Source organism: Limulus polyphemus, unplaced genomic scaffold (genome assembly GCF_000517525.1).
Source record: "Limulus polyphemus unplaced genomic scaffold, Limulus_polyphemus-2.1.2 Scaffold91, whole genome shotgun sequence".
NCBI lineage: Eukaryota > Metazoa > Arthropoda > Merostomata > Xiphosura > Limulidae > Limulus > Limulus polyphemus.
Window position 1 is genome coordinate 46,556 of NW_013665701.1, and position 25,084 is coordinate 71,639.

Consider the following 25,084-nt stretch of genomic DNA (forward strand, 5'->3'; position numbering starts at 1 on the left):
AAGTACTGAACATTTTAATATACTTCTTTTTATAACTGTCTTAGCATGATAATTTTTAACTGGTATATATATAATCAGTCTACATTCTAAATGATCTGAACTTCTTTTAAAAGCTTAGAGAAAGTGATGTTCAGCAAAATAAGGCAATGAGCCATCAGTTACTTTAACTCATTTTGGTATGGCTTTAAACTGACTTAGATGCATCAATAATGGTTATATTATGAATTTGTAGAGAACCTTATGTTTGGCTGAGTTGTGTTGCTCATTGGAATTTGAACTATTTGTACAATCATAAACAAACTAATCAATAATAAGATATATTTTGAAGCAAGTGATTACAGTAATATATGTCTTGTACATTTAGATTATCCCCTGAAGGTGTGGACATTGTGTTGGATTGCTTGTATGGAGATGATGCAAATAAAGGATATAACCTTCTGAAACCTCTTGGGCGCTACATTCTGTATGGTAAAACTGAATTGTATAGATTTTTACCATGAAATGTAGAAAGTTCATGAATTAAGTCAAGGAGGAAATTGTTTTGTTAGAGTTATATTAACTGTTTCATTGGTTTGTGTTTTAGAGTCTATGGCATACTTTTTTTGTATTTGTGCATTGTGCTATAAAATTACAGCATATACTAACCTTCTTTACATATATCTTTGCACAAATGTATTTGCCTTGGCTATGCACATTATGCATCCCAGGAAAATCAAGTTTCTTAGACTTTGTTCAACTATGTGACTTAAGTGGTGGATGTTGGATTGAAATTAATAGCATGTTTACATTGATAGTGGCCTCTCAATTACCAGCAAAAAATACAATAAATTTGCCATTTTCAACTGAAGTGAACCACTTGAACAAAGAGTATGAAATATGCTGATGCTGCTTAAGTCCTTCTCTGACAGGACATGTATTTCCTCCTTAGAGCAATGTTCAAGGAATTAAAAGATGCAAAAGTGAGTGCCTGAGACTAACATAAGGGATTTACTGTATCTGGACATTTACAATTGTTTAATAAATTTGAAATGATCTTGCACTTTGAAGACTTCAAAGATTAGATGTCTACAGATACTTTGCTGCTAGTTTTATAAAAGACCCCATTATATATGAATTGATAAGAAGAACTTCATGATGGGGGGGGGGGGACAAATACAACCAAGCCAAAGCTTGCTAAGTATGACTATTTTTCATCAGATTCTCTTCTAGTCTATAGATATTGTTATTAATACTACATCTACTAGGAATGACTGTATTTTTCATCAGATTCTCTTCTAGCCTATAGATATTGTTATTAATACTACATCTACTAGGAATGACTGTATTTTTCATCAGATTCTTTTCTAGTCTAAATATATTGTTATTAATACTACATCTACTAGGAATGACTGTATTTTCCATCAGATTCCCTTCTAGCCTATAGATATTGTTAGTAACACTACATCTACTAGGAATGACTATTTTTCTTCAGATTCTCTTCTAGTCTATAGATATTGTTATTAATACTACATCTACTAGGAATGACTGTATTTTTCATCAGATTCTCTTCTAGCCTATAGATATTGTTAGTAATACTACATCTACTAGGAATGACTGTATTTTTCATCAGATTCTCTTCTAGCCTATAGATATTGTTAGTAATACTACATCTACTAGGAATGACTGTATTTTTCATCAGATTCTCTTCTAGTCTATAGATATTGTTATTAATACTACATCTACTAGGAATGACTGTATTTTTCATCAGATTATCTTCTAGTCTATAGATATTATCAATACTACATCTATTAGGAATGACTGTTTTTCATCAGATTATCTTCTAGTCTATAGATATTGTTATTAATACTACATCTACCAGAGTTAATTTCTAAGCAGTGAAGTGCAATATGCTTTAAAGCCAATGTATTAGTCAGATGTATTTTACTGTCATGTGCTACCTGTACTTGCTACTGCCAAAAACAAGTTCTTATCAAATGAAATTCTGACATCTGCTCCATAAAGTATTTCTATCGTGAATGCATTGATCTCTTACTTGTTTGATGGAGTGTAAGTGCTCTGGGGGTAATACTCTCTCTAAAGAAAAATGACTGTTGAAAGTTAAGTTCAAGGTTAAAAAAACCTAAGTTTTATGATGTTTGATATTAATATTATATGATACTTCTGTGCTGTACTTTTAGTAATCTTATGCAACACAATGTTTTAATGAAACTGGTTACTTAATATTATTCACATGTGAAGTTCTGAAATGTTCCTTGATTCCGAATTTCAGGAGAACCAACTTTGTTGGAATGAGACATGATCTAAAGAATTGGTAGGGGATCTTGAACAGATGTGGGAAGCATTTAGGGAAAAATTAATATGCATAAGAAAAAAAGGGCAGTGGAGCAGAATAAGCCAGTATGGTTTAGTAAAGGTTTAAGAGGTCATATTGTGTATAAACATAATAAATTCATGAAACTTATACTTACTGGAAATAATAAGGACTTGAATAAATATAGGGTATCAAGAGAGCTGGTTAAAAATTAAGTTAAAATGGCAAAAACTATATATGAAAGAGGGTTGACTGAGAGTTAATCAAACAATAAGGAATTCTTTAGGTATATGATCAGTAAGGAAAATGTTAGGATGGGGATTGGGCCTCTTAAAATAATAGTGGGGAGCTTATCTCGGAAGATTATGAGGTGGTAAGCTTATTAAATTATATGTTCTTTTCAGTTTTTACGAATGAAGATACAAGTATTATGCCTGAACCAGAATACTTAATGTATGGGAAAATATTGATGTAAAAGATATCATTTTAAGTTCTGAAATTGTAAGAGAAAGGTTGGTAAACCTAAAAATTGATAAATCCCCTGGACCAGACAACTTTTTTAAAGGAACTTAAAGATTTTATTTGTGAACTGCTAGCTAATATTTTTTATGGGTCATTGAGTAGTGGAAAAGTATTAGAAGATTGGAAGTTGGCTAATGTTAGTCCAATAATTAAAAGGTGATAAGCATTGTCCAGGAAATTATAGGCCATTTAGTCTTACATCAGTAGTTGGAAAGGTTTTGGAGAGTGTGATTGCAGAGTCACTTAAAGAAGTTTGATATAGTGTCAAAAATCCAGCATGGTTTCACTAAAGGAAAGTCTTGTTTAGCAAATCTTCTGACATTCTATGAGGATGTTACTGCAAGAGGTGATGAAGGAAATACTGTGGATTTGGTTTACCTTGATTTTCAGAAAGGTTTTAATAAGGTGCCTTACAAAAGACTTGTTACAAAAATTAAATGTGTGGGTGTGGGGGAAATGTTATTAAATTTGAAAGAAAATTGGCTGGAGAGTAGAAAGCAGAGAGTAGTAATAAATGGAGGTAGATCTGACAGGATCACAGTTACAAGCAGTGTGCCTCAGGGCTCTGTGCTGGGTTATCTGCTGTTTGTGATTTATATTAATGATATTGACTATGAGATAACTAACAAAATTTTGAAGTTTGCAGATGAAATTAAGATTTTTTGGGGTGGCTAACTGTATCAGAGATGCTGCGGACTTACAGGGAGATTTAGACCATTTGATGCATTGGGCCAATATGTGGCAGATGATATTTAACTACCCAAAATGTAAGGTGATGCACGTAGGTTTTTACAATTCAAATTATTGTTACAATTTAAATGGAAATACATTAAATACTATATTTAAAGAAAAAGCCATGGTGTTGTGATGACAAAATCACATAAGTCATCTAAACAGTGTATTGTAGGTAGCAATAGGGCTAATAGGATTTTGGGTAGCATCTATAGAAACATTGAATCCAAGACAAGGAATATTATTGTTTCACTGTATAGATCAATTGTAAGGCCTCATTTAGAGTACTGTGTACAGTTTTGGGCTCCCTTCCTCAAGGTTCAGAGAAGAGCCACTAGGATGATACCTGGAATGGTGGGATTGTCTCATGAGAAGAGACTAAAATCTCTAAACTTGTTTTCTCTGGAGAGGAGATAGGTCAGAGGGGATTCGATTGAGGTGTTTAAGTTCATAAAGGTGTTGATAATATAGATCCATCAACCTTTTTTGTGTTTAGCAGTGAAAACAATAGGACAAAGGGTCATAAATTCAAATTTTAGCAGCATAAGAGTTGTCTACAGTTTAGACAGTATTACTTTTGAAACAGGATGGTTGGCTTTTGGAATTAGTTGCCTTCAGGGGTGGTGGAGGCAGAAAATTTAACAGAGTTGAAGAAAAGATTGGATGTATACACTAGTAAGGGGGTGGTTATTGTTGGAAACTGGAAAGGACATCCTTGATGGGCTAATAAGCTCCTTTTTCTTTTTAAAATTTTGTATTTATGAATTCTGTAATTCCAAAACATCTATCTTTACAGCCTGAATAATTAAAACTTTACATCCTCCATCTGAAGTTTTATCCTGTATTTGAAAAATTTGACTTCTGAAGTACAAGCTACAGGAAGAAGTCAAATTTGTGATACATGTATATTACACTTTGTTAGTATGTGGAATGCATTATGTGAATCTAAGATTAAGATATTAATCTTTGTAAAAATGTTAACATATTGACTAATTCAATAATATTGTTTGTTATTGCATAGGAACTTCAAGTATTGTAACAGGAGAAACCAAAAGCTTCTTTAGTTTTGCAAAATCTGTGAGTATATAAACTATTCATTTTTAACACAAACATAGTAACGATTTCTTTATCCCTTTCTAGGATCAGGAAATATTGTTACTGGAGAGACTAAAAGTTTCTTTAGTTTAGCAAAGTCTGTGAGTATATTTTGTTTGGTGTTTTTTTACTTTATTTTTATTTATTGTGTTTGAAGTGTGTTTTACTAATTATATTAACTATAATTTTGTTTTCTTCAGTTTGTTTTTCTTATTTTATTATATTTTTCAAGTTCATTTGTAATTTCCTTTATATATTTTTTCTTTCATTTATGTTTACATATCTTACAATAGGAGAAAATGTGGGGGTGAAACTATAATATTGAAATTGTAGAATTCTACTGTCCTGACCTAATAGTTGATAAAAGTTAAGAATTTTATCAACTGTGTGTGTGTGTTTGTCTGTGATGTCAACTTTTAAGAAACAACTAAATCATTGGAAAGGTTAAAAAAATTGCAGGAAGAAATTAAGGTTTTTCAAATGCCATTCATAAGGGGTCCTTTTATTATTGAAATGTATAAAAACAAATTTAGCTTTAAAAATATAAAATACATATAGAATGAAGTTTTGAACTCGTTTACATGTATATAATCTGCAGTGAATCTAGTTCTGTTTCTCAAACTTTTTTTTTTTCGTTAATGCAAGTGTTTTGAAATGTGCACTTAATTCCTCTTACACAGGTTTATTACAATTTTATAAACTATGTGAAATTTGCTCTGAGTATGGACAAGTGCAAATCATACAGGGGCTATCTACCTTCATTTTAATGGAACTTATCCATTCTGAATGGTTATTTTGTGTAATCTGCTCTTCCTACAGCTTTCAGAATAATTTTAACACAAATTTCAGTAGAATGATCTTAGTTTTAGACATTCTAATCTCGTTGTCCAAGGTACTCTAACGAGTTTGGACATTCTCCACTAGATGTTTGTGTTTATGCCAATGATTCATTATCAGTTTCTCAAATTTTTTTAACAGAACTACATGGCTGTAATAATTATCCTTTTTTTTATATAATTAGTTATTGTGCAATCTTCATTAAAATTCTACCATCTTTAAAAAATGATTTTTTGGATAGGACAACAAAAGTTTGGAAGGCTTTAGCATTCATTGTAAATTAGAAATTGTTAATTATGTGACACTAAAATATATCCAAGAAAAATCTGACAAGTGTTTCTTTGAGAGAGCAAGATGTGATTATTTCTGGCATGTATGTATGTGTACATATTTATATGTGGATGTGTTTACATATTTCCAAGTTCTTTGAGCTTTGTTATGCGATTGAAGTTGTACAGAAATTGAAGCCACTTCATCTTTTTTTTTTTTTTTATTACTTGGTCATTTGGCAAGTCTTTGAGTTTTAGTTGTACTTGGAGGTTTAAAAAATCCTGACTTCTGTAGTGAAGGTCAAACAAAGGTAAATAATTTTGTTTCAGATGCTGGTCATGTATAATACTTCTTGGTTTTGTGTATTAATGATCAGTATAGACTTGGTTGTAATATTATTGGTACTACATGTAGCTGTGTAATAATATACACTTTTAAAATTGAAACCCAAGTTTATATAGTTGTTAGTTTTTCTTTGCTGCTTTTATATGTAGCCATGGAATAATTATGGATAACTGAAAATAAAATGCTTAAGTTTTTATCCACAGGGCAGATTATTTATAACTATGAAGAATATAAATGTAAAGCACTAATGTAATAAGCAGCAAAACTGATTTTTACTGTAAAATGTTACATGTAGTAAGTGAATAGATTTATTAATAAAATTATTTGACACTGTCATCAATGTATATGAAACAAGTTTATGTATTCCTCAGAACTAACATTTTTGATTCAAATACTCAGTGGTGGCAGGTTGATAAAATCAACCCTATGAAGCTTTTTGATGAGAACCGTTCTGTGTCAGGATTCCAGTTACGCCACCTTCTTTATCAGCAAGGAGCTCATGAATATGTTCGTGGAGTTGTGAATAAGGTCTTTAAAATGTGGGAAAATGGTCATATCAAACCTGTTGTGGATTCTACTTGGGCATTTGAAGATGTAAGGAGCAATAACTCTTTATTCCCGAATTGCAAAATTATGAACAAGATTGTTTTTCTTCCCTTATTAAGTTATTAGGAATGTGAATGTGCTGGTTCAGCATTTCTGAATAAATGGAAATTTAGTAGTCTTTTAACTAATTGTTTTTTATGAGTAATTATTTTTTATACAGTTATTTTATTTTCCATGAAGTGTACAAATATATTACAAAGACAACTAATTCTGTTACTGAATAATTTGAAACTAATATTTTAAATTGTTGTTTATGGTCATTAGAATTATATTGCCATTTTAATTAACCTTAACTGTAAACATCAATTGAGATAACTTTCTATTAAATTTTATTTTACCTAATCTAATCTTAACAAACCTAAAAAGATCCCTATTTTTACAATTTAGTTACTTTTATAATAATAATAAAGAATAAACATGAAAAACAATGAATAAATTACTTACCCAATCTTCTTTTTCTTGCTGTTAATTGTTGCATGCAAAAAGCAGACAATTTCCCCTAACTGTCAAAATTTTTCTGGCTTTCTAACTATACAAAAGAGCTTGTCATGAACTTTCCAATGGGAATGAAACTTGTACTCTGAGTGAAATTAATGCTCATCTGTTCAAAACACAATATTATACAATATGTCATTTGATAGATGAAAACCTTGCCTTTCTATTGGTTACAGGTAATATATAATCAAACATAAAAGAGAACTATTAACAAAGCCTGAAAGAGGGAATGCAACTGGTAGGTGTGGCAGAAGGGGTGTGATTTTCTATTTATAGCTCTGTAAATTAACAAAATTGAAGGTTATAAAAAAAAAATTATAGTTTGTTTGAGCAGTGATGCTTCTATAGGGAGTAATTTATGTTTAATTTCATACTTTTTCAAGGGGTGGTGGAAAAATTGAGAAGACAAGATGCCTAGAGAAAATGTCACGAGTGTCACGCTAGGGGAAATTCAGGATGTTTTTTAATATTGCCTTGTAGAAATAGTAACTTAAAACTTGTATACTATTAAAGTATGGATTATTAGCTACGAGTTTATGCTATAATAATTGGCGTAACATAAATAAAAAGTAATTCAATATAATTTTGAATGTAAGACACTAAAACTTTGTCATGCATGTAAAGGATACTGGGGGCAAAAGGGTTAAACCATGTATTTATATACTTGAGTAAAGTAGGTGGTGATTCTGTAAAAAGTTAACATGTATGGTTTTCGTAAAATAGTTTTGTGCTATATCTCAATTTTTTTCTGGAATAAACTCACTTCTATAGGTTCCAGAAGCCATGCAAAAGTTACATGACCGAAAGAATGTTGGAAAAATCATTCTTGATCCCAATATGGAACCAAAACCTAAACCTAAGCTTCAGGTAACAAGAACTTAACTGCTTATTTCTAATTTTTTAGAACATACTATGTTTTTATATTAAACTTCATTGTGTAATTTAAAACAAAGGTGTAAGGTAGTTTCTGAAGGTATTTGAGGTAAAACAAAACATTATGATCAATTACTTTTGAATAGTAATTGAAATTTTTTCAAAATTAATCTAAAAAGCAAAATTTCAACATTAATTTATAAATAAATCAGTTTTTTAAAGATTAGTCTTTAGACCATTTTTAAGTAATAATTTGTTAATGTTTTACATAAAAAAAAAAATTGTACATTTGGTAAAAATCCCAGATGAGACAGCAGTCAGTTGAAGTGAGGTAATTTTGTAATTGCACAGAAATGTGTGCACACACACACACAATTTGAGCATTACAGTTATTTCTTTATTCAGGTGTCATGGAAAGAAAATTGCAGGTTTATGTAATATGACTTGCAAACAGAAATAACTAGATAATTGTATACGTCACAATCATTAAATATAATTGTTTGTACTCATGTGATAACCAAACCTGCAATGTCTAATTTCATTTCAAAGAACACACAGAATTAGATTACCAACTTTTTATTTTTTGTATTTCTAATAAAAAGTAAAATGTACATTTTAATTCATGTACATAATTAATTCATGTTGGGAGTGCCCTTAGGCAACTATCAAAGTATGCAATTTTGATAATGATTTGTGATGTGAGAAACAACTATAACAATGGATGGGAGAGTTCAGTGTTGATGGTTTGTGCCACAGTGAAAACAGTATGAAAGAATGTAGAAAAAAAGTTTTACACCTGGTTCAGCTGGCACGTTTTATTTTATGAGAGTTATTTTTTATTACATTTGTACCTATGCAGTCATTTCACGAGCCTACTGTAAGTAATCATTGTACACATGTTAGCAAAATCTGGATGAAAAACTTGTGAATGCTCAAAATTTTCTGCTTCCACATATGTATAACTGTTACAGTAAATTTTAACATATATTAATTTTTATAAATAAAATAAGCATCTAGTTTTCTAAGTTTCTTTCTGGTGATTGAATACTTGTGATGGAATCTATTATTTAAATTTATCATACTTGAGAAATAAAAAGAATTAATAAAACAGTTTAGCTTTAATATTGGATGTATTTTTTATTGAAATTATGATTTGGAAATTGCCAGATCAATGACAAACTATTGCAAGTCCCTGATTGCATTAATAATGCAGACTTGAAGTACCAAAAACTGATAAATTGTTGCAAAACTCAAACCTGTTGCACCACATATTAAAGCTTTATCCTTTGTTGTTTTTTCCTACATGAAATCTTTATGGAAATTACAAATGCACAGTATCATTATGCTAACCCATTTCAATAAATAGATTTTGAAACACTTTCCACAATGAACACTTAGCAACCACAACTGTAGTTTTTTGTGGATGCTAAAAAAAATTAATTTCAGATTGGTAATATTCTTATTGCTTCATAGAAGTTTGCATTTAATTTCATTTACCTTATATCTTAACTGTTTTAGAGCAAAAATGATTTGTATATTCATTCTTAAAGTTTATTTTACTGTAGGTTTAAACTTCCTTATGTGTTTTAGTACAGTATCGTGAGATTGTACATGCATATTCAAGTTTTGTGATGTTGCTAAAAATACAGATGTTTTGTTTATAATAAACACGTGTAAATGAATCATATTTCAAACTTATAACTGTAACAGAATATAGTTATTACAGCATCATGATGTGTATTAGAATTATATTATTTTTTTTTAACAGACAAAAGGTAGTAAGGATAAGGATAAAGAGAAGGAAAAAGATGGTAAAGCTGTAGGTGAAACAGCTGCAGGAGAGAGTACAGATGCTGAAAAAGAAAATAAGGAAGGTGATTCATCTGCTCCATCTTGTAAGTGTTGATCTTTACATGATGGATTATCTGTTTTTAGTTTTGTTTTTAAAAATAAAAGTTAACTCTTTGAATGGAAAAAAAAACATGAGCATTAGCATTTTATCAAGACATTAAAAACATGTAAATTACTACTAAAATTCAAGCAGAATCTGTAATCTAAAGCTTGTGCTTTTGAATATTACAAGCTGGTCTAGAATTAATTGGTTTAGAACTAATATTTATCTCGTGTGTTTTAAAACTAAGTTCAAATATTCAACTTAGCTTTCACTATGTTCAAAAATCCTGCTCAAAATTTCAATGGTTTCAACAAAATGTTTTCCAATGAAATAATTTGACTCAAAAGTCCTTAATTTCATTATACCTTGATTTTGTTAAATTTTAAACTACTCTTAACTTTTTTTGTAGTCAGTTGGAACACTTAAAATTTCAGACAGATTTCATAGACAATGCAAATTTCTATTGGTCCTCATTATGCACAATACAACACAGAATGCATTACAATGCAATGGGTTACAGTGCAGTACACTACCAAAGATTGGGCAAGTGATGTGTATGTGTATGTATATTTTAAATGGAAAATGTAGAACCAGCAGGAACTAACAAAATTATTATAACAAAACATTCCTGATTACCCATGTGCAGGCTCTAATACTGTTTAAAATAAGATAAGCTCGAGCTTTTAATATAAAAAAGCAGTTGATTGGTGCCTGTTAGATCATTTGACCAATGGGGAGTGAAGAATAAACTTGTTTATCTAGTGTAATATGCATCCTTGTACAAATAGTGAAGAGCGTGAACGAATCCATTTGCAACTACTGCCCAATTTGGCTACAAGAATTATTTGACAGGCTAATTATAAAACATGTTATTCATTATTCCCGTGAGAGAATTGGTCAACTAGGCATCTAATCCCCACTTGACCCTGTTAGCACCTGGAAAAGCTAGAACTCTGTTTGAACAATGCTATGTTTCAATCTTGAGAACTATAGAGAGAAAAGAAATTTTGTGAACTCTGAATTAAAAGGGATGGAAAAAATATGCAGTACAGACCAGTACTACACATTCAAGAACAAAAACTCACAATTTTAATCACCTCACTGAATTGTGAGGCCAAAATCTTCATCAGTGATGATCAAGGAAAATCTACATGTAACAAAGGCTTTGTTAAACTTTGTGCATAATATGGTTACTTCAGTATTGTAGTATTTCATTATTCCTCTCTAGTTCCAACAAAACACTTTTTATATGAAGTATCCTCCTTTACATGTTTTGCTTGTAGTAAACATCTGGTACAATAACTTGTACCTCCTTCTGATCTATGAAGAGCTTCAGTGTGAAAACCATTTTTATAGACCTCTTGTTTGTAAATATTAATTTTTTCTCCCTCCTTTTGACTGGCAAAGTAAAAACTTTCAAAGTGTTGCCTGTACAATCCAAATTTGTCATCTGTAATAGAAACTTCACCATGTTTAACAGACACCTGCCAATTGCACTAAATTGGTTATTACTTTTAGCTTGTGTGTGTATGCACAGGTAATGAGGTAACCAATAAAATAAAAAAAAATTCATCCTTTTTCATTCATTAATAAGATTCAAATAGTACGTGATGAGCTAAGCACCGGATAAAAGTAACATGGTTCTCAAGTTTTCCTCATCCTGATGTTTAACCTGCTGAGTCGAAGATCATTCACTCTTGTATAGTCAGCAGATTAAAAGGCTGTTTTCGGTCTGGCATATTCAAGACCAATGTTTTAAAATATTCCTTTTAGTAGTAGTAATAATAATAATAATAATTAAAAAAAAAGGATTATAATTTTATTTACTTTCAAATATCTGTTTCATGCTCCAAGCAAACTCTGAAAGAGCAATAGCTTGTCATCATTTTAGCCAAACAGAGCCTGTAAAATAGTCACTATTCTGTTTATTTGTTATAATTGTGTAAGTTATAAGCATCTGAATATGTAATATTTTTAATCCTTAAAAAGATTTTACTTTGTGTTTGCATTTACCTTCCTCAAATTAAGATGTGCTGATGATTAACTTCTAGATTATCAAACTTTTACTATTAGTTTCCCAAGAATATTTAACAAATTACATATTAAAATACATTTTTAAGAGAACTATGGAATTATGATGAAGTTTGCAAATGTTTATAACTTGGTAGTAATTTAACAATATGTACTTTTGACTGTAATATTATCAGAAACTTTACAAAGCTTAGATTATATTTGTCTTTGAAATGGGTAGTTTCAAGCAGTTTACATAAAATCTTGGTGCTTCATCGTAGGCATTTGTCCTCTAAGTACTAGATTTGCTCTAAACTTCATTTAGATTTGGAGATGAAACTCAATTTTATGTACAGCTGAAATTTTTATAATTTTTGTCATGGCTTGTGATGATAACGACAAAAGACAAACAATGGATGGTACTTTAATATACTTTCAATTACATATTTGTACCTTAAGATGACTGAAAAATGTAAAAGTTTTCCAACATTGTAATCAATCAAACAGATTCCTCCATTTATTTATTGTTGAATTCATGATCTCTCTAAACTTGAGTGTTGTGTGTGTTCTTTGTTTCAAAACTTTCATGTAAGTAATCTACTTTGTAGTCTTTTTCTTTTGAAGCTTTCATGACATAGCCTACTGTCATTTTTCAAAAATAAGGCTCTAGCACCTTTCATACATTATACAATTTTCTCATGAAAGGTAATTTCAGATTTTATGTCTAAGCTTTTTTCTGTTAGACTGTAAGTAACTTTGACTAATGTTATATATGCTAATTAGTTAAAACATTTTTGATTGTTATTTTTTGATGCAAAAATTTACATCTCAAAGTGTAACTCAGACACTCTTGTGCATTTTATGAATTTCTTCATAATTTTCCAGATGCTGGCTGTTATTTCAAACTGATTATGATTCGAAAGTAAACTATGCTTCATCATGTTTTTTATAGTTAATGTGTTAATGAGCAATTAATAGAAATCTTGTACATTTGAAATATGAAACAAATTGTTTTTGTAATTTGTTATACAGAACCATTGTTCAAGTTATAGGCTGAGGTTTTTAGTGGATATTTTGTGGAAATATTTTTAACTTTGACTACTAGCAGTAACATAACACCAGAGTACAACTCAGATTGTTTGAAAATATAAAATGTATCCTGGTTTTAGAGGTGACTGCAGAAGTAGGACCCACACAGTGGTGGGGATACACCATCTATCAGGCTTAACCTTCCTTTGCATGCCTAGCAGGCTGTAAAATAAAAGGTAAAAAGAGAGAAGTAGATGCGGGTACTCAAGCCTACAATGTCCCACATCCTTGCCATTTTTTGCTGTCTGCAACCAGTTGTGGGAAGGTGGTCGGCTGCTCTAGGAAAATTAAACTAATACTGGAAGTGATAAATAGAAACATCTTCTGATGTTGTGTTTCCAGCTTCAATTTAGTCACAGTGTGAAAAGAACTGTAGTTGTAAAAATTTAAAAATGAATTAATTTTTAACTAGTATAACCCCATGCCTCCTACTTTCAATTAAGAATCTGCTAAACATGGTATGTTTTATAAGTAAATAGACATATGACTTACAATGCATATGTAAATGTATGTATGTGTAGTGTATTTGTGTATAGGTAGTTGCTCACAGGAAATATACAAAATAAAAACAATAGTATATAGTACATTCATGTATTCTATTTATCTTTCTTGCTATATGTCTTCCCTTTTTGGGCATATAATGTAAAACAGTTTTATTTTTTGTTTATCCAAAAATTTATACATTGTTTTCTTTGGTGCCACTTTAAATAGATAGAGGTAACAGGGCAGAAGTAGCAATGGTTATGTAAAGTCAGTTGGAAATGTGAAACCATAGAAACTTGTTAAGAAATACAAAAAGGACATTAATTAAGAGGTATTAAATAATGAAAGATTATGGAATAAATTGCTTTTATGTGATAAGAGAATGTATAATTAGAATAAGATTTTAATTAAAAACATATACTGGATTAACTTTAACCGATTTTATTTATTTTTGAGCATTTTCTAATATCCCTAATTTATATAAGGAGTGTATTATATGTTTGTACATTTGGAAAATATCCTGAAGTTACCTTTTTGAACTCGTGAAACTGGTCAAAGAAAATATAGGAGAGAAAAGCACTTTTTAATATTTTAGTATTTTGTTAATCATATCCTCAGGTGAAACTTGAATTTTGGTTATATAAAATATTTTTAAATTTCAGCTGCAAATTGAAAATACTTGACATACCAAAGAATGAAAAGCAAGATAAACCATCAACTTGAAATTGATGTCTTCATTCCTAAAAATGCTTCGGTTGGTCACATATTCCTTCTGGCCCATATGAATGCTTTTGTATAATTGTATTGATGTTTTGCTTTTGTGCTATATCTTTACATTCTTTAATTATCTGTAAGCTTTTCTGTGTTTTTTTTGTTCTAACTCAAGTGAAATTTTAAAAGTTCCAAAGTGAAAGTGTTTATATTTTCTAGTTTTGAATTATACCATAATAGTTCAAAACATTTTTGAATTTTATTAATATTTTCTTGTAATAACACAATTAAATGGATATAACTACTTTTGCCTCAGTTAATGTAATTAATGTGCATTTTATTATTATAGTATGTGATGTGACAAAAATGCTTTAAAACATTCCTTTTCTTACTTATTTTAGTAAATTTTTATCACTTGAAGCAGTTTTTTCAAAATTTTGAAGGTATTTTTTTCATATCTTTCAAAAATCTGTGATTCTCATCTACTAAGTAGTACAAGTCATTTTATAAGTTGTTCCTTTGGTTTTTGCTTAGTTGCTTGTGTGAACTAGCTAGAAGTTACTTTTCTTTTTTAATTGATCAAGAATTAGCCAACATGTAGTTGATTTCCAAAGTAAATGGTTATTTTTTGACACTGATAATAATAATAATAATAAACAATAAAAATCTGTATCTATTCTTTAACTGCATAGTATTCTTTAGTTTCTAAATTTCACTCAGCAACTTTAAAGTAGCTTTATTGTTAACATGTCTTTTTCTTTTCTTTTTTTAATCTGAGTAGAATAAATTGGAATTTTCAACTTGTTCCAAATTTGATTTTTGCAATAAACAATTATTTGTATATAGGCATTTATGCAGATATTCAAAGTTTTCATAGGTGCTTTTTGAAGATTCTTTTCAACTTTCTCTTTTTGGAAGTAAAGATCTAGGTCACTTGTTTTGCATTAAATGGCTTACTGCTCAATTTATTTTATATTTTATATGTTTTGTAATACTTTATTCACTTGTAGGACTAGATACGTGATAGATTAAAATTGAGTAAAGTGTGACAGTTGCCTTGCATGTATCAGTCACCAAATTCTTTTGAGATTTAATCAGTGAATCACTATTCTGCCATCACATAAATGTATTTTTGTGCACTTAAATATCTAACATAAATATGTATGCTGTGATGTTGCCACTTATTGTGATATAATTTGATGTTCTCATGTAGTGAAATTTCAGCATAAAAATAAAGTTGATAACTGGTCTTGCAATCTGTTAATTTGGTAGTATTATTATTTCCTATTACAACATGATATTTATGATTAAAAAATAAATAAATTCATGAATTGAAGTATATTGTTCTTTTACTTGATACTGACAAATAAAACACATCATTTCTGTAAAAAGAAAGGAAGTCTTATATTAAATGATTTGATAAATCAGTAAATTGTGTGGAATTGGAGTACATAAGTGGAAACAATTTAATGTTGGGATACAAAATATTCTCCTTAAATTAAGAAATTAATATTTTTCACATGTTTAATTCATTCCAATTTAACACGTGCTGTGTCTCGGTAGACCATTTTACCATAATTATTCTGTTTTTATAAAAAATTACTTTTGTCAATCAAAACAAACTAAACTCAGAAGTTTTAATAATGTTGTAGATAAGCTTTCTTCTAAATATTTTTATTTGGTTTCAGTAACATTCCTATATAATCCTCATTTTCTTTCCTGAACTCAAATAGCTTATTTTATTATACTTGGAATTCTCTCAGTCTGGGAAATCCTTAAAGCTTTTAAATTTTACAACATTTCCAGGCCTGGAAATATGGAAAAGTCTTGCAATTTAGAAAAGGAGCTGATGGAAAAGTGTTAATGAAGCTTAGATACATACAGTTTGAAAACAAATTATCAAATAGAGGGACCATTTTGCTATGTGTGCACATGAACATTATTGTCTACATGTTGTGTTGTGTGGGTCCAAAAACATGATCATGTCTTAACCAATTTGGTCACAGTACCTACCAAGTTTGTGTTAAGAAGTAATGAAATATGATGAAACATTACTTTCAAAATGATATAAGGAACTACGACTAAACAACATGTTCTGTGTTATATATGAAGAAGTAATGAAACAGAAATAAACATGTTAAGAATAAGCAACTTGCTTCTAAACATCAGTTGTTGTGTCTTATTTGTTTATGGAAAGGATCAACAAACATAATATTCTGAGTGGGACATGGTAAGGAGGAACTAACCATGGCAATCACTATCTCTTATGTGTATGAGTAAAATAGTAAGGAACTATGTCAAAATATTAGCCTCAACGAGTGACACATTAAGGAGTAATAAACAATTTCAAAACAACATCTTTTATGTGTGTACATGTTAAAGAGAAAGAACTATAACTAAACTTTAACAAGGATGTGTACATGGCAAGGAATAATTAACCAAGATTAAGCATTATCTTCCATGTGTACAAGTGAAGATGTAATGGACAAAAACTAAACATTATCTTCTAGGTATACATGTTAAAGAATAAGAAACTAGAATCAAACATTAATGATTATATATACACGAAAAGGTATAATCAATTAAGACTAAGTATTATCTAACAAGAGTACGTGTGAAAAAGTAATGAACAAGATGTAAACATTACCTTCTAGTTAGACATATTAAGAAGTAATAAACAAGAACGAAATATTAATGTATTTGTTACAAGTAAAAGAGCAACTAACTGTAACTAAACATGAACGTCTATATTTACATGGTAAAAAATATGCGAATATGACCAACCATCAATGTCTATGTGTACATGTAAACGAGAGATGAACTATGACTAAACATAATATACTAATTGGTATATGTTAGGGAGTAAGTAATTGATTAAACATTATAGTCTAAGTAGTAAAAGTTAAGGAGTAACGAACTAGTTCCAAATAATATATCATAAGTAAATATATTAAGGAGTAATACACAATGTCTATGCATTAAGGCCTATGAGTTACATGTTAATGACGAATAAACAATAACTTCTACATTTTACCTGGTAAGGCAGGAAGAACAAGGCATAAAACAGCAGGAGCAAATTGAAACCCGGAGTAAATGCAGGTACAGTACTAACAGGGTATAAGAAAGGAAACAACAGGTGGAAAGCATACATGAGGCAGGAATAATCAAGAGATATTCAGTATATAGAGAAGTTTTGGGTGGAAAAGTCACTCAGTTTCATCCTCCTCAACTTCAGCTTCAAAATCAGTGAAGGGAAATGTGTGATAGGGATGGAAGAAGAGGGTCCAGGCAACAGCATGGACCCCACCACATGTTGGACAATGTTACAATATTCTTCTTACTTTATTTGTCAACCTGAGCAGCACTTTTGATGGTTGTCACAATCTCAACAGGCAAAACCTTCCTAAGTTGTTGGTAACTGTGAGTGATATTTATACTCACATCAGCAGAAATAGAATTCATATTGAAAGGTTGAAAATACAAAGTCTCAGCAAAAAATAAACATGTCTAAGCACAACTGTGTCATGGAAAAGAATGAGGATTTTCATGTGTGAATTTAGAGGGTGCATTTGTATTGGTGGAGGACTTTGCTGCATGTTATATCATCATGCAGTAGCACAAATTCACATGAATTTTAAGTGGGAGTTTCACAAGGCTAATGGCATGCAAACCTATAAGACAGAACAGTGCAACTTCAAGAGGAAAATAGTTAATCTGTGCATGGAGGGGAGCCATCATATCAAATGATTCTTTATAAACTGTTGTACTCTTGTCAAATTAGTGTATGCACAGATATATGAATTTTTAATACTTTAAGTATTTTTAAGTGAGCACTAAATTATTATGTTGCAGCTTTTAATGGTTAATTCCTATTCGGCACTGATTTAAGAAATATTGCTCTTAAATTTAAATATTTATGACATTTAAAGAAATTATTTGATGTATTTTCACTTTATTTTCAATCTTTACTGTTAAAGTTATTACTTGGAACCATAACTTATGTTGTGGATATACCCTTTATTGACACAGGATTTGTTAACTTATATTTACTGATTAGCACGCTTCACATATTCTGTATTGGTAAAGTGAATACCCTAGTAGTTCTATTATACATAATGGTATGTAACCTCAGTAATTGTGTTGTGGTACATCGTAAACCAGAGTATAACATATCAATACCATAACAATGCTCTGGACACATTATAGTAAAAGCCTCAAAATAAATAAAAAGGTACAATTTGATTTTGTTTTTTGTTGAATTATTATTGTGGTAATACAGTGGCTTATATAACTATTATAGTACCATATCCTTCATAGAAATATGTCAAAGAAATATAGTCAAGTTGTGGCTTTCCACAGTTACAAGAAAAAGTAACAGTGTGCTTCTATAATTATAATATTACATAATTTACACTTTTGTTTTTATCATAAGAACAGATAAAATACTTGACAGTTTTGCATTTTGAAATTTGAAACTTGAAATTTGAATTTTAGAAAGAATATATGATATTGTGTGAAATGATAAATTCATTTATTCAGAGACAAACTTAGCATTTTTTAATACAACTAGTTTTTATGAGCACTTAAAATAAGTTAAAAATCATTTCCAGATGAGAACAAGTGCACTCCTTACAATGTTGTTAAGAAATGGTTATGAAAATCAATTTATACATCTTGTATGAATGCTAACTAAACAGACAAAGTTAGAACATAAAATAACTTACATTAAGCTGCAATTCTGTAGAAAGAATACAATAAAGCTGATGAAAAGAATACATTACAAGGCCTTTGTCACAAAGCAAATCTTGTATTCTTCAAAATTATCAATAATTACAATGAGATGAACACATTCTTGTGAAATAATATTTTCTTTTTTATGGTATTTCAAGAAATGAGGGTAACCCTAATACTGTCATACTTCTTGTGTTATGTCTTCAGTGCTAAGTTTAGAAACTAAATAATATATCAAATGCAGAAGGATTTCAGGTAGCAGCAAACATTTATTTCATAAAAGTCTATTCACACTTCACATTTTATTGACAGCACTGATTTCCAACATTGAGTAGATCTAACCAAGCCATAGTCTATTTCAGAACTGTACATTTCTAATGAAAAGTTTAGTAACACAGGGTATTTTTATCTTTTAAAATAGCATGTAAAATGAATTTCAAAGCTAAAAACGTTTAATACTTTTATTGTTCAATAGTTATAAAATGATCAAAATAAGCTACTTTCTGATATCATTTAGAATACTTGCTTATTTGCTTCTTTGTTGTTTCTGACATTTGGAAAAACTATCATGGTCAAAATAAGAACTAATGATTTTTTTATGATTACAAAATTAAACATTAAACCATATTCTTGATTATTCAATTATTAACAACAATACTACATTTTGTACTAGATAAAGCTTTCATTTGGAAATATTCTAAATTAGTGTTTCATTGAGATAGAACCAATTTTTTTTTAACTTTCATGTTAAAAAAATTTTTCTTGTTCAATGAATGATTCTAGAATTCTTCTTCATTCAACTAGTGTTGAGAAGAAACATACCAGCGATAAGCAAAGGAAGCCAGAAGGGCTGCACCAACTGGAAACAACCAACTGAACCACAAGCTGAAAATTACAATACCAAAAATATTTAATTTTTTTTATTTGTTAATATTATGCAATAAAAGCACAAAAACTAACATCAGATGAAATAAAATTATAATAAAAAATACACAAGGTAAATAACAAATAATGTAGAAAATGTCTGTTAAATATACAAGCCCATCTTATGCATAAAAAGATACAAAGCTCTGTTTTCTAATTATAACTGCAAATTCAAATAAGTAAAGAAAATGTACAATATACTTTCTTAGTTGTAATCACTAACTTAAGCTAATAAACAGAAATTTCAAATTCATTTCTTGATGATAACTGCAATATCAAACAAACATACAAGGGCATCCACAGAAATATTTTCAGGGGCAGGGGCAAAACATGTATGTGAGGGATCAGCTTTTACAGCTTGTATTTATTTTAGACTTGAAGAATATTCACAAATAATAAATACTAGATAAGAATAACAATATGGATTCCAGTTATAAATAGAATATCAAGAGTATTAAAATTTCAGACATGAACATATTACCATTTCTTCACAGGTGAAAATGTTTTATTACAGTAACTACATATTTTGGTGGACAACATGATTCACCATCTTCAGGAGATAAAGAACACATGAAGTTCATTTATGTACTCAAGTAAATGTACCAGTACAATTAGCATATTGTACAGTGGCACTATTTACAAAATCAAATTCCAGAAATTCACTTTCATAACACCTGGACCAAAACCTCTATTCAAACTCATCATTTTGTTTTTAACAATTCCTAAAGATTTTCATATATTTAATTCATTTTAAAAAGACAACATTAAAGGACAGCAAAGGACCTTTTGGTCCACCTAGGCAGTCCTATCCACTAAATCCTTAAAAAACAACTGAAATATTCATCAAACGTTCCCTGAAATTAATTGCATTCACAACATCTGAAAGCAATCCATTCCAAAGGTTATCCATCCTGTTAGAAAAATAAAGCTGTCTTAGCTGAAGATAAAAGGCTGAGGGAGCTGTGGAAAATAAAGGATGAAAGATTTGAACTCTGAGCAAAGAAGTTTTTAACTTCACCTATTTAAGTAATTTCACATTGTCCCAATCAACGGCATGTGAAGAGTTCAACACACGTTTCACCAAGGCAAAAAAATCACTTCTTTTTCATTAATCAATTGCATTTTTATTTTATCTTGTTCTAAATTTCAAATTTCTACTTGTCTGCTCAATATAATTGAAACCACAATAATGTGAAACTTTATAGATTCTACATTTATTTTTTAGTTCACTTTTATCTTTCAATTCATTAATAATATTACTTAACTTGAATTATGTGTAGAGTTATGTGACATTTTGTATTTTTCTAAAAACATTGCCTATTTTTGTTGGCGTTATACAGGATTATACAGAGAGTTTATTACACAACAAGAACTAGAGAGAGAGAGAGAGAAAAGCAGAAAGAGGAGGAAAGACAGAGAAGAGAGGAAGAAAGACTGAAAGGGAGAGAGAAAAGAAAATAAGAGAAAGGAAAGACTGGAAATAGAGAGAGAGAGAGAGATAATAAGAGCACAAATTGAGAAAAAAGAAAGAGAGAGAGGAGAGACTGCAAACAGAGAGAATAATAGCACAAATTTGAGATTGCAAAGCTTAACGAACCGAAGGAAGAAGGACCCAAGAATGACAATGGAGTCAGGGCCAGCCAACCCAAGCTACCCAAATTTGACAAACAGAAAGATGACATGGATGCCTTCCTGGAGAGATATAAAAGACTTGCCCAAAGGTGACTGGGCAGTTTGTCTCAGCCCACTTCTCACAGGAAAAGGCCTAGAAGTATATGCAGGCATGATGTCAGAAGAAGCCATGGGCTATGATGAATTGAAAGTAACTTTGCTGAAACAATATGAACTGACGGAAGAAGGTTTTTGCCAGAAGTTCAGGGAAGTCAAATCTGAAATTGGAGAAACTGCATTTCAGTTTGTGGCTATACTTCACAAGATGGACTGACATGGCCAAATGTGACAATAGTTTTGAGGGACTGGCAGACCTATTATTACATGAACAGTTTATAATCATGTGTTCAACTGACATGTCACTGTTCCTAAAGGAGAGAGCACTAAAAGTTGTGGAAGAGATAGATGATCAAGCTAGCAGAACAGTATATGTAAGCCCATGGAGGGAGTATAACTGGTAAGTTCAAAAATATCTAGTTAAATTCAAAACCAGTGATTGCTGACCAGAAGCAAGAGTCTAGCAAAGGTAACAGGAGGTTAATAGACAGAAGGGAGAAGAGACACTATGTTTGTTATAAAATAGGATACATTGCAAAGGAGTGCAAGTCCATCACCAGCAAGCAACAGCAGAAATCTCAACATAAAGCAGCTGGAACTATTTACAAAGGTAGTGCTGGTAAGAAACAAGAGTGACTGGCACCATGGATGCTACTCCCAGAACAAACAGAATCAAGAACACACATCAGATTTACCACAAGAAGGAAGTGCCAATTCCATAATTGATCAATGCACGACTAATGGTCGGTTCAAGTTAGCAAATGGATCAACAGTGCTAGTAGTGCTTGGAATGTGTGACAAACATCAAAAAGTGATACCAAATCACAACATGCCAGTAAGTGAAGGATATGTTGGGGACAAGAAAGTGAAGGTTTTACGAGGCACTGGGTGCAGCAGTGAGAACCAGTCTAGTATCTGATGATCACATGACAGGCAAGGTATGCTTGTGTGTGCCAATTGATGGGACAGTGAGGAAGTTTCCCATAGCAAAAATAAAGGTGGATACTCCATATTATATAGGAGACTTTGAGGCTGTGTATATAAAGGCACCAAGATACGACTTGGTGATAGGTAGGAAACATTTGAAGGAAGTACAGAAGAAAGACCCTTCACCACAGAAACTTTGGGACAGTACCTGAGAGGGAGTCAAGCATAAGACAAAGAGACTTACAAAACAGAGGACTGGAAATGAGTATTGAACCACACCTATCAAAACAGTTTTATTGGGGAAGCCAAACCCAAAGACAGTCAGAAACTCTTCTATAACAAGAAGACCAAGGGTTGACTTTTCAAGGTTGGACAGAAGGTTTTAGTTCTGCTACCAACAGCAAACTCACCTGGCAGTGAAAAGGGCCTTTCACAATACAGGAAGTGGTCCACAGAATGCATTATAAAGTGAAAGTTGATGGAACAACCATGGTCTACCATGCCAATCTGTTGAAGAAGTAATTTGAGAGAGAAGAAGACCTTATGGGTGCAGCTATTGATGTACAGATGGACATGGCAGGTGGGGCTGTCACAGAAGCAAAATCTGAAGACAATGACTTCGTTATAGAAGATAAGGACCTACTAGGCCTAAGAGCACTGGGTGGAGATGAGACACAAGGATATCAACACAAGTGAAGAACTAACTAGTAAGAAGAGAGAAACAGAATCTACTGTGTCAAGATTAGGAAATACAGACCCCAGACAACATGAGATCAAGATGAAGACAAGGGATTCTGTCAAGGTGAAGTCTTATTAAAGGCCCTACATGAGAAGAGACTGACAAAGAAACTTCAAATGTTGGTGTAGACTATGTGAGAAGACTTAGTATATGAGCTGAAAACAGTCTTTGTATATAGTGAAAATAATATTGTAAATATTTCTCTTCAAGAGGGGTTTATTGTCAGATACAAAAGGCTTTAGTGTATCTTGTATTATTAACTAAATTACTTTGGTATCTGTAATTCATATATATGGAGACTATCAAACATTGTGTTTGCAATTCATTGATGTCAAGGCTATGGAAATTTCTAGAAGGCTTAAGTGATAGACTCATAAATAGTTGCAACCAGATGAGGGAAAGGATAGTAAATATAAAGTCACGTGAAAGAGATGTTTAGTCACAGAAAAGGAGAAAACATAAAGTTAACCGTTATGGGAGTGAATGACCTAACAGTTGATATGTTAGAGTGAGATTAACAATTTGAAAGAGATAAGGAAAATAATTTGTCCTGTCAAAGGACTAAACTAATTGAACCTGCCTGTGTGGACTTTGAAGAAAGGCAGACGATTATTGGAAGTTTGTTTGTTTGTTTTGAACTTCACGCAATGCTATTCAAGGGCTATCTGCACTAACCATTCCTAATTTAGCAGTGAAAGACTAGATGGAAGGCAGCTAGTCATCACTACTCACTGCCAACACTTGGGCTACTTTTTTTACTAATGAATAGTGGGATTGACCATTACATTATAACGCCCTCACAGCTGAAAGGGCGAGCATGTTTGGTGGGATGGGGAGTCGAACCCGTGACCCTCAGATTGTGAATCAAGTGCTCTAACCACCTGGCCATGTCGGGCCATTATTGGAAGTTCAAGATACAACTGCGGTAACTCACGTGACAGCATAAGTGAATTACACATGGATGCTATTGCGATAAATATAGAGAAAAATTCTAAAGCAATTGAATTGGCCTAAGTTGAATTTATCACCAACAAGTCACAGACACCTACTGTAGGAGAATCCTTACCCCAACACACCCATATATTTACATTACTATATATACTATTAAAAAGTAAGTTTCTGACAAACTGCACAGAAGCTGGGTGCAACGTCAACCTCCAGGACCCACCACATGGAGGTGGAGCATATGTATTTTGAGATATACACAACATCATCTCCAAGATAGAACCACACAGAAATTGGAGCACAACACCAACCTCTGGGTTTCACTGCACAGAAATGACTTGCTTCTAGAAAATGTATGCAACCTCACCCTCCAGATAGAAATGCACAGAAGCTGGGTGCAACATCAACTACTGTCCACTGAATGGAAATGATCACATTCAGGCAGTCTTCTATATGGTCCACCACCCTAACAGCTTGGAACTGGAAAGTGGCAAGGACTCTCATACTCCACTGGAAGAAAAGGGGGGTGGGATAAAATGCAGTGGAAAGTCCAGAAGAACGCCAACACTGGAGACAGTGCAATGGGTGACCACAAAAACCATATTTTAAAAAAGTAGACAACCCGTGAGTTATTCAATCGTAGAGATGGGCAGCTATCCCCTTCTGCTTTACCTATGTAAGTCCATGGGTTAGTACAGTCCAGAACAGACATATTTATGAAGGTACAGAAAGGTCACAAGAAAGGTACAGGATCATATGATATCGGGGAAATGGATAAAATGGAATACACTTCATAAATCATATCTAAAAAAAACTG

At 31.3% G+C, this 25,084-nt stretch overlaps 2 protein-coding genes across 4 annotated transcripts in view; one reads left to right on the forward strand and one right to left on the reverse strand.

The window, feature by feature from the left end:
- LOC106468771 (synaptic vesicle membrane protein VAT-1 homolog-like) overlaps positions 1-15,537 on the forward strand; it is a 28,945-nt gene extending 13,408 nt beyond the window's left edge. The window contains exons 5-10 of one of the 3 annotated variants that reach the window (XM_013929220.2): positions 365-468; positions 4,587-4,642; positions 6,512-6,706; positions 7,985-8,080; positions 9,855-9,981; positions 14,225-15,537. In XM_013929220.2, the coding sequence (XP_013784674.1) occupies positions 365-468; positions 4,587-4,642; positions 6,512-6,706; positions 7,985-8,080; positions 9,855-9,981; positions 14,225-14,235 (589 nt within the window). In that variant the 3' untranslated portion in view covers positions 14,236-15,537. Of the gene's footprint in view, positions 1-364; positions 469-4,586; positions 4,643-4,705; positions 4,762-6,511; positions 6,707-7,984; positions 8,081-9,854; positions 9,993-14,224 lie in introns of those variants that run through there. The other 2 variants (XM_013929214.2, XM_022397782.1) reach the window with 2 other exon arrangements.
- A 3,716-nt stretch (positions 15,538-19,253) lies between these two features.
- The window catches only part of LOC106468761 (cytochrome b5-like), a 32,001-nt gene continuing 26,170 nt past the window's right edge, over positions 19,254-25,084 (reverse strand). Inside the window, exon 6 of the mRNA XM_013929205.2 lies at positions 19,254-19,889. Coding sequence (XP_013784659.1) covers positions 19,805-19,889 — 85 coding nt within the window. The 3' untranslated portion in view covers positions 19,254-19,804. The remainder of the gene's footprint in view (positions 19,890-25,084) is intronic.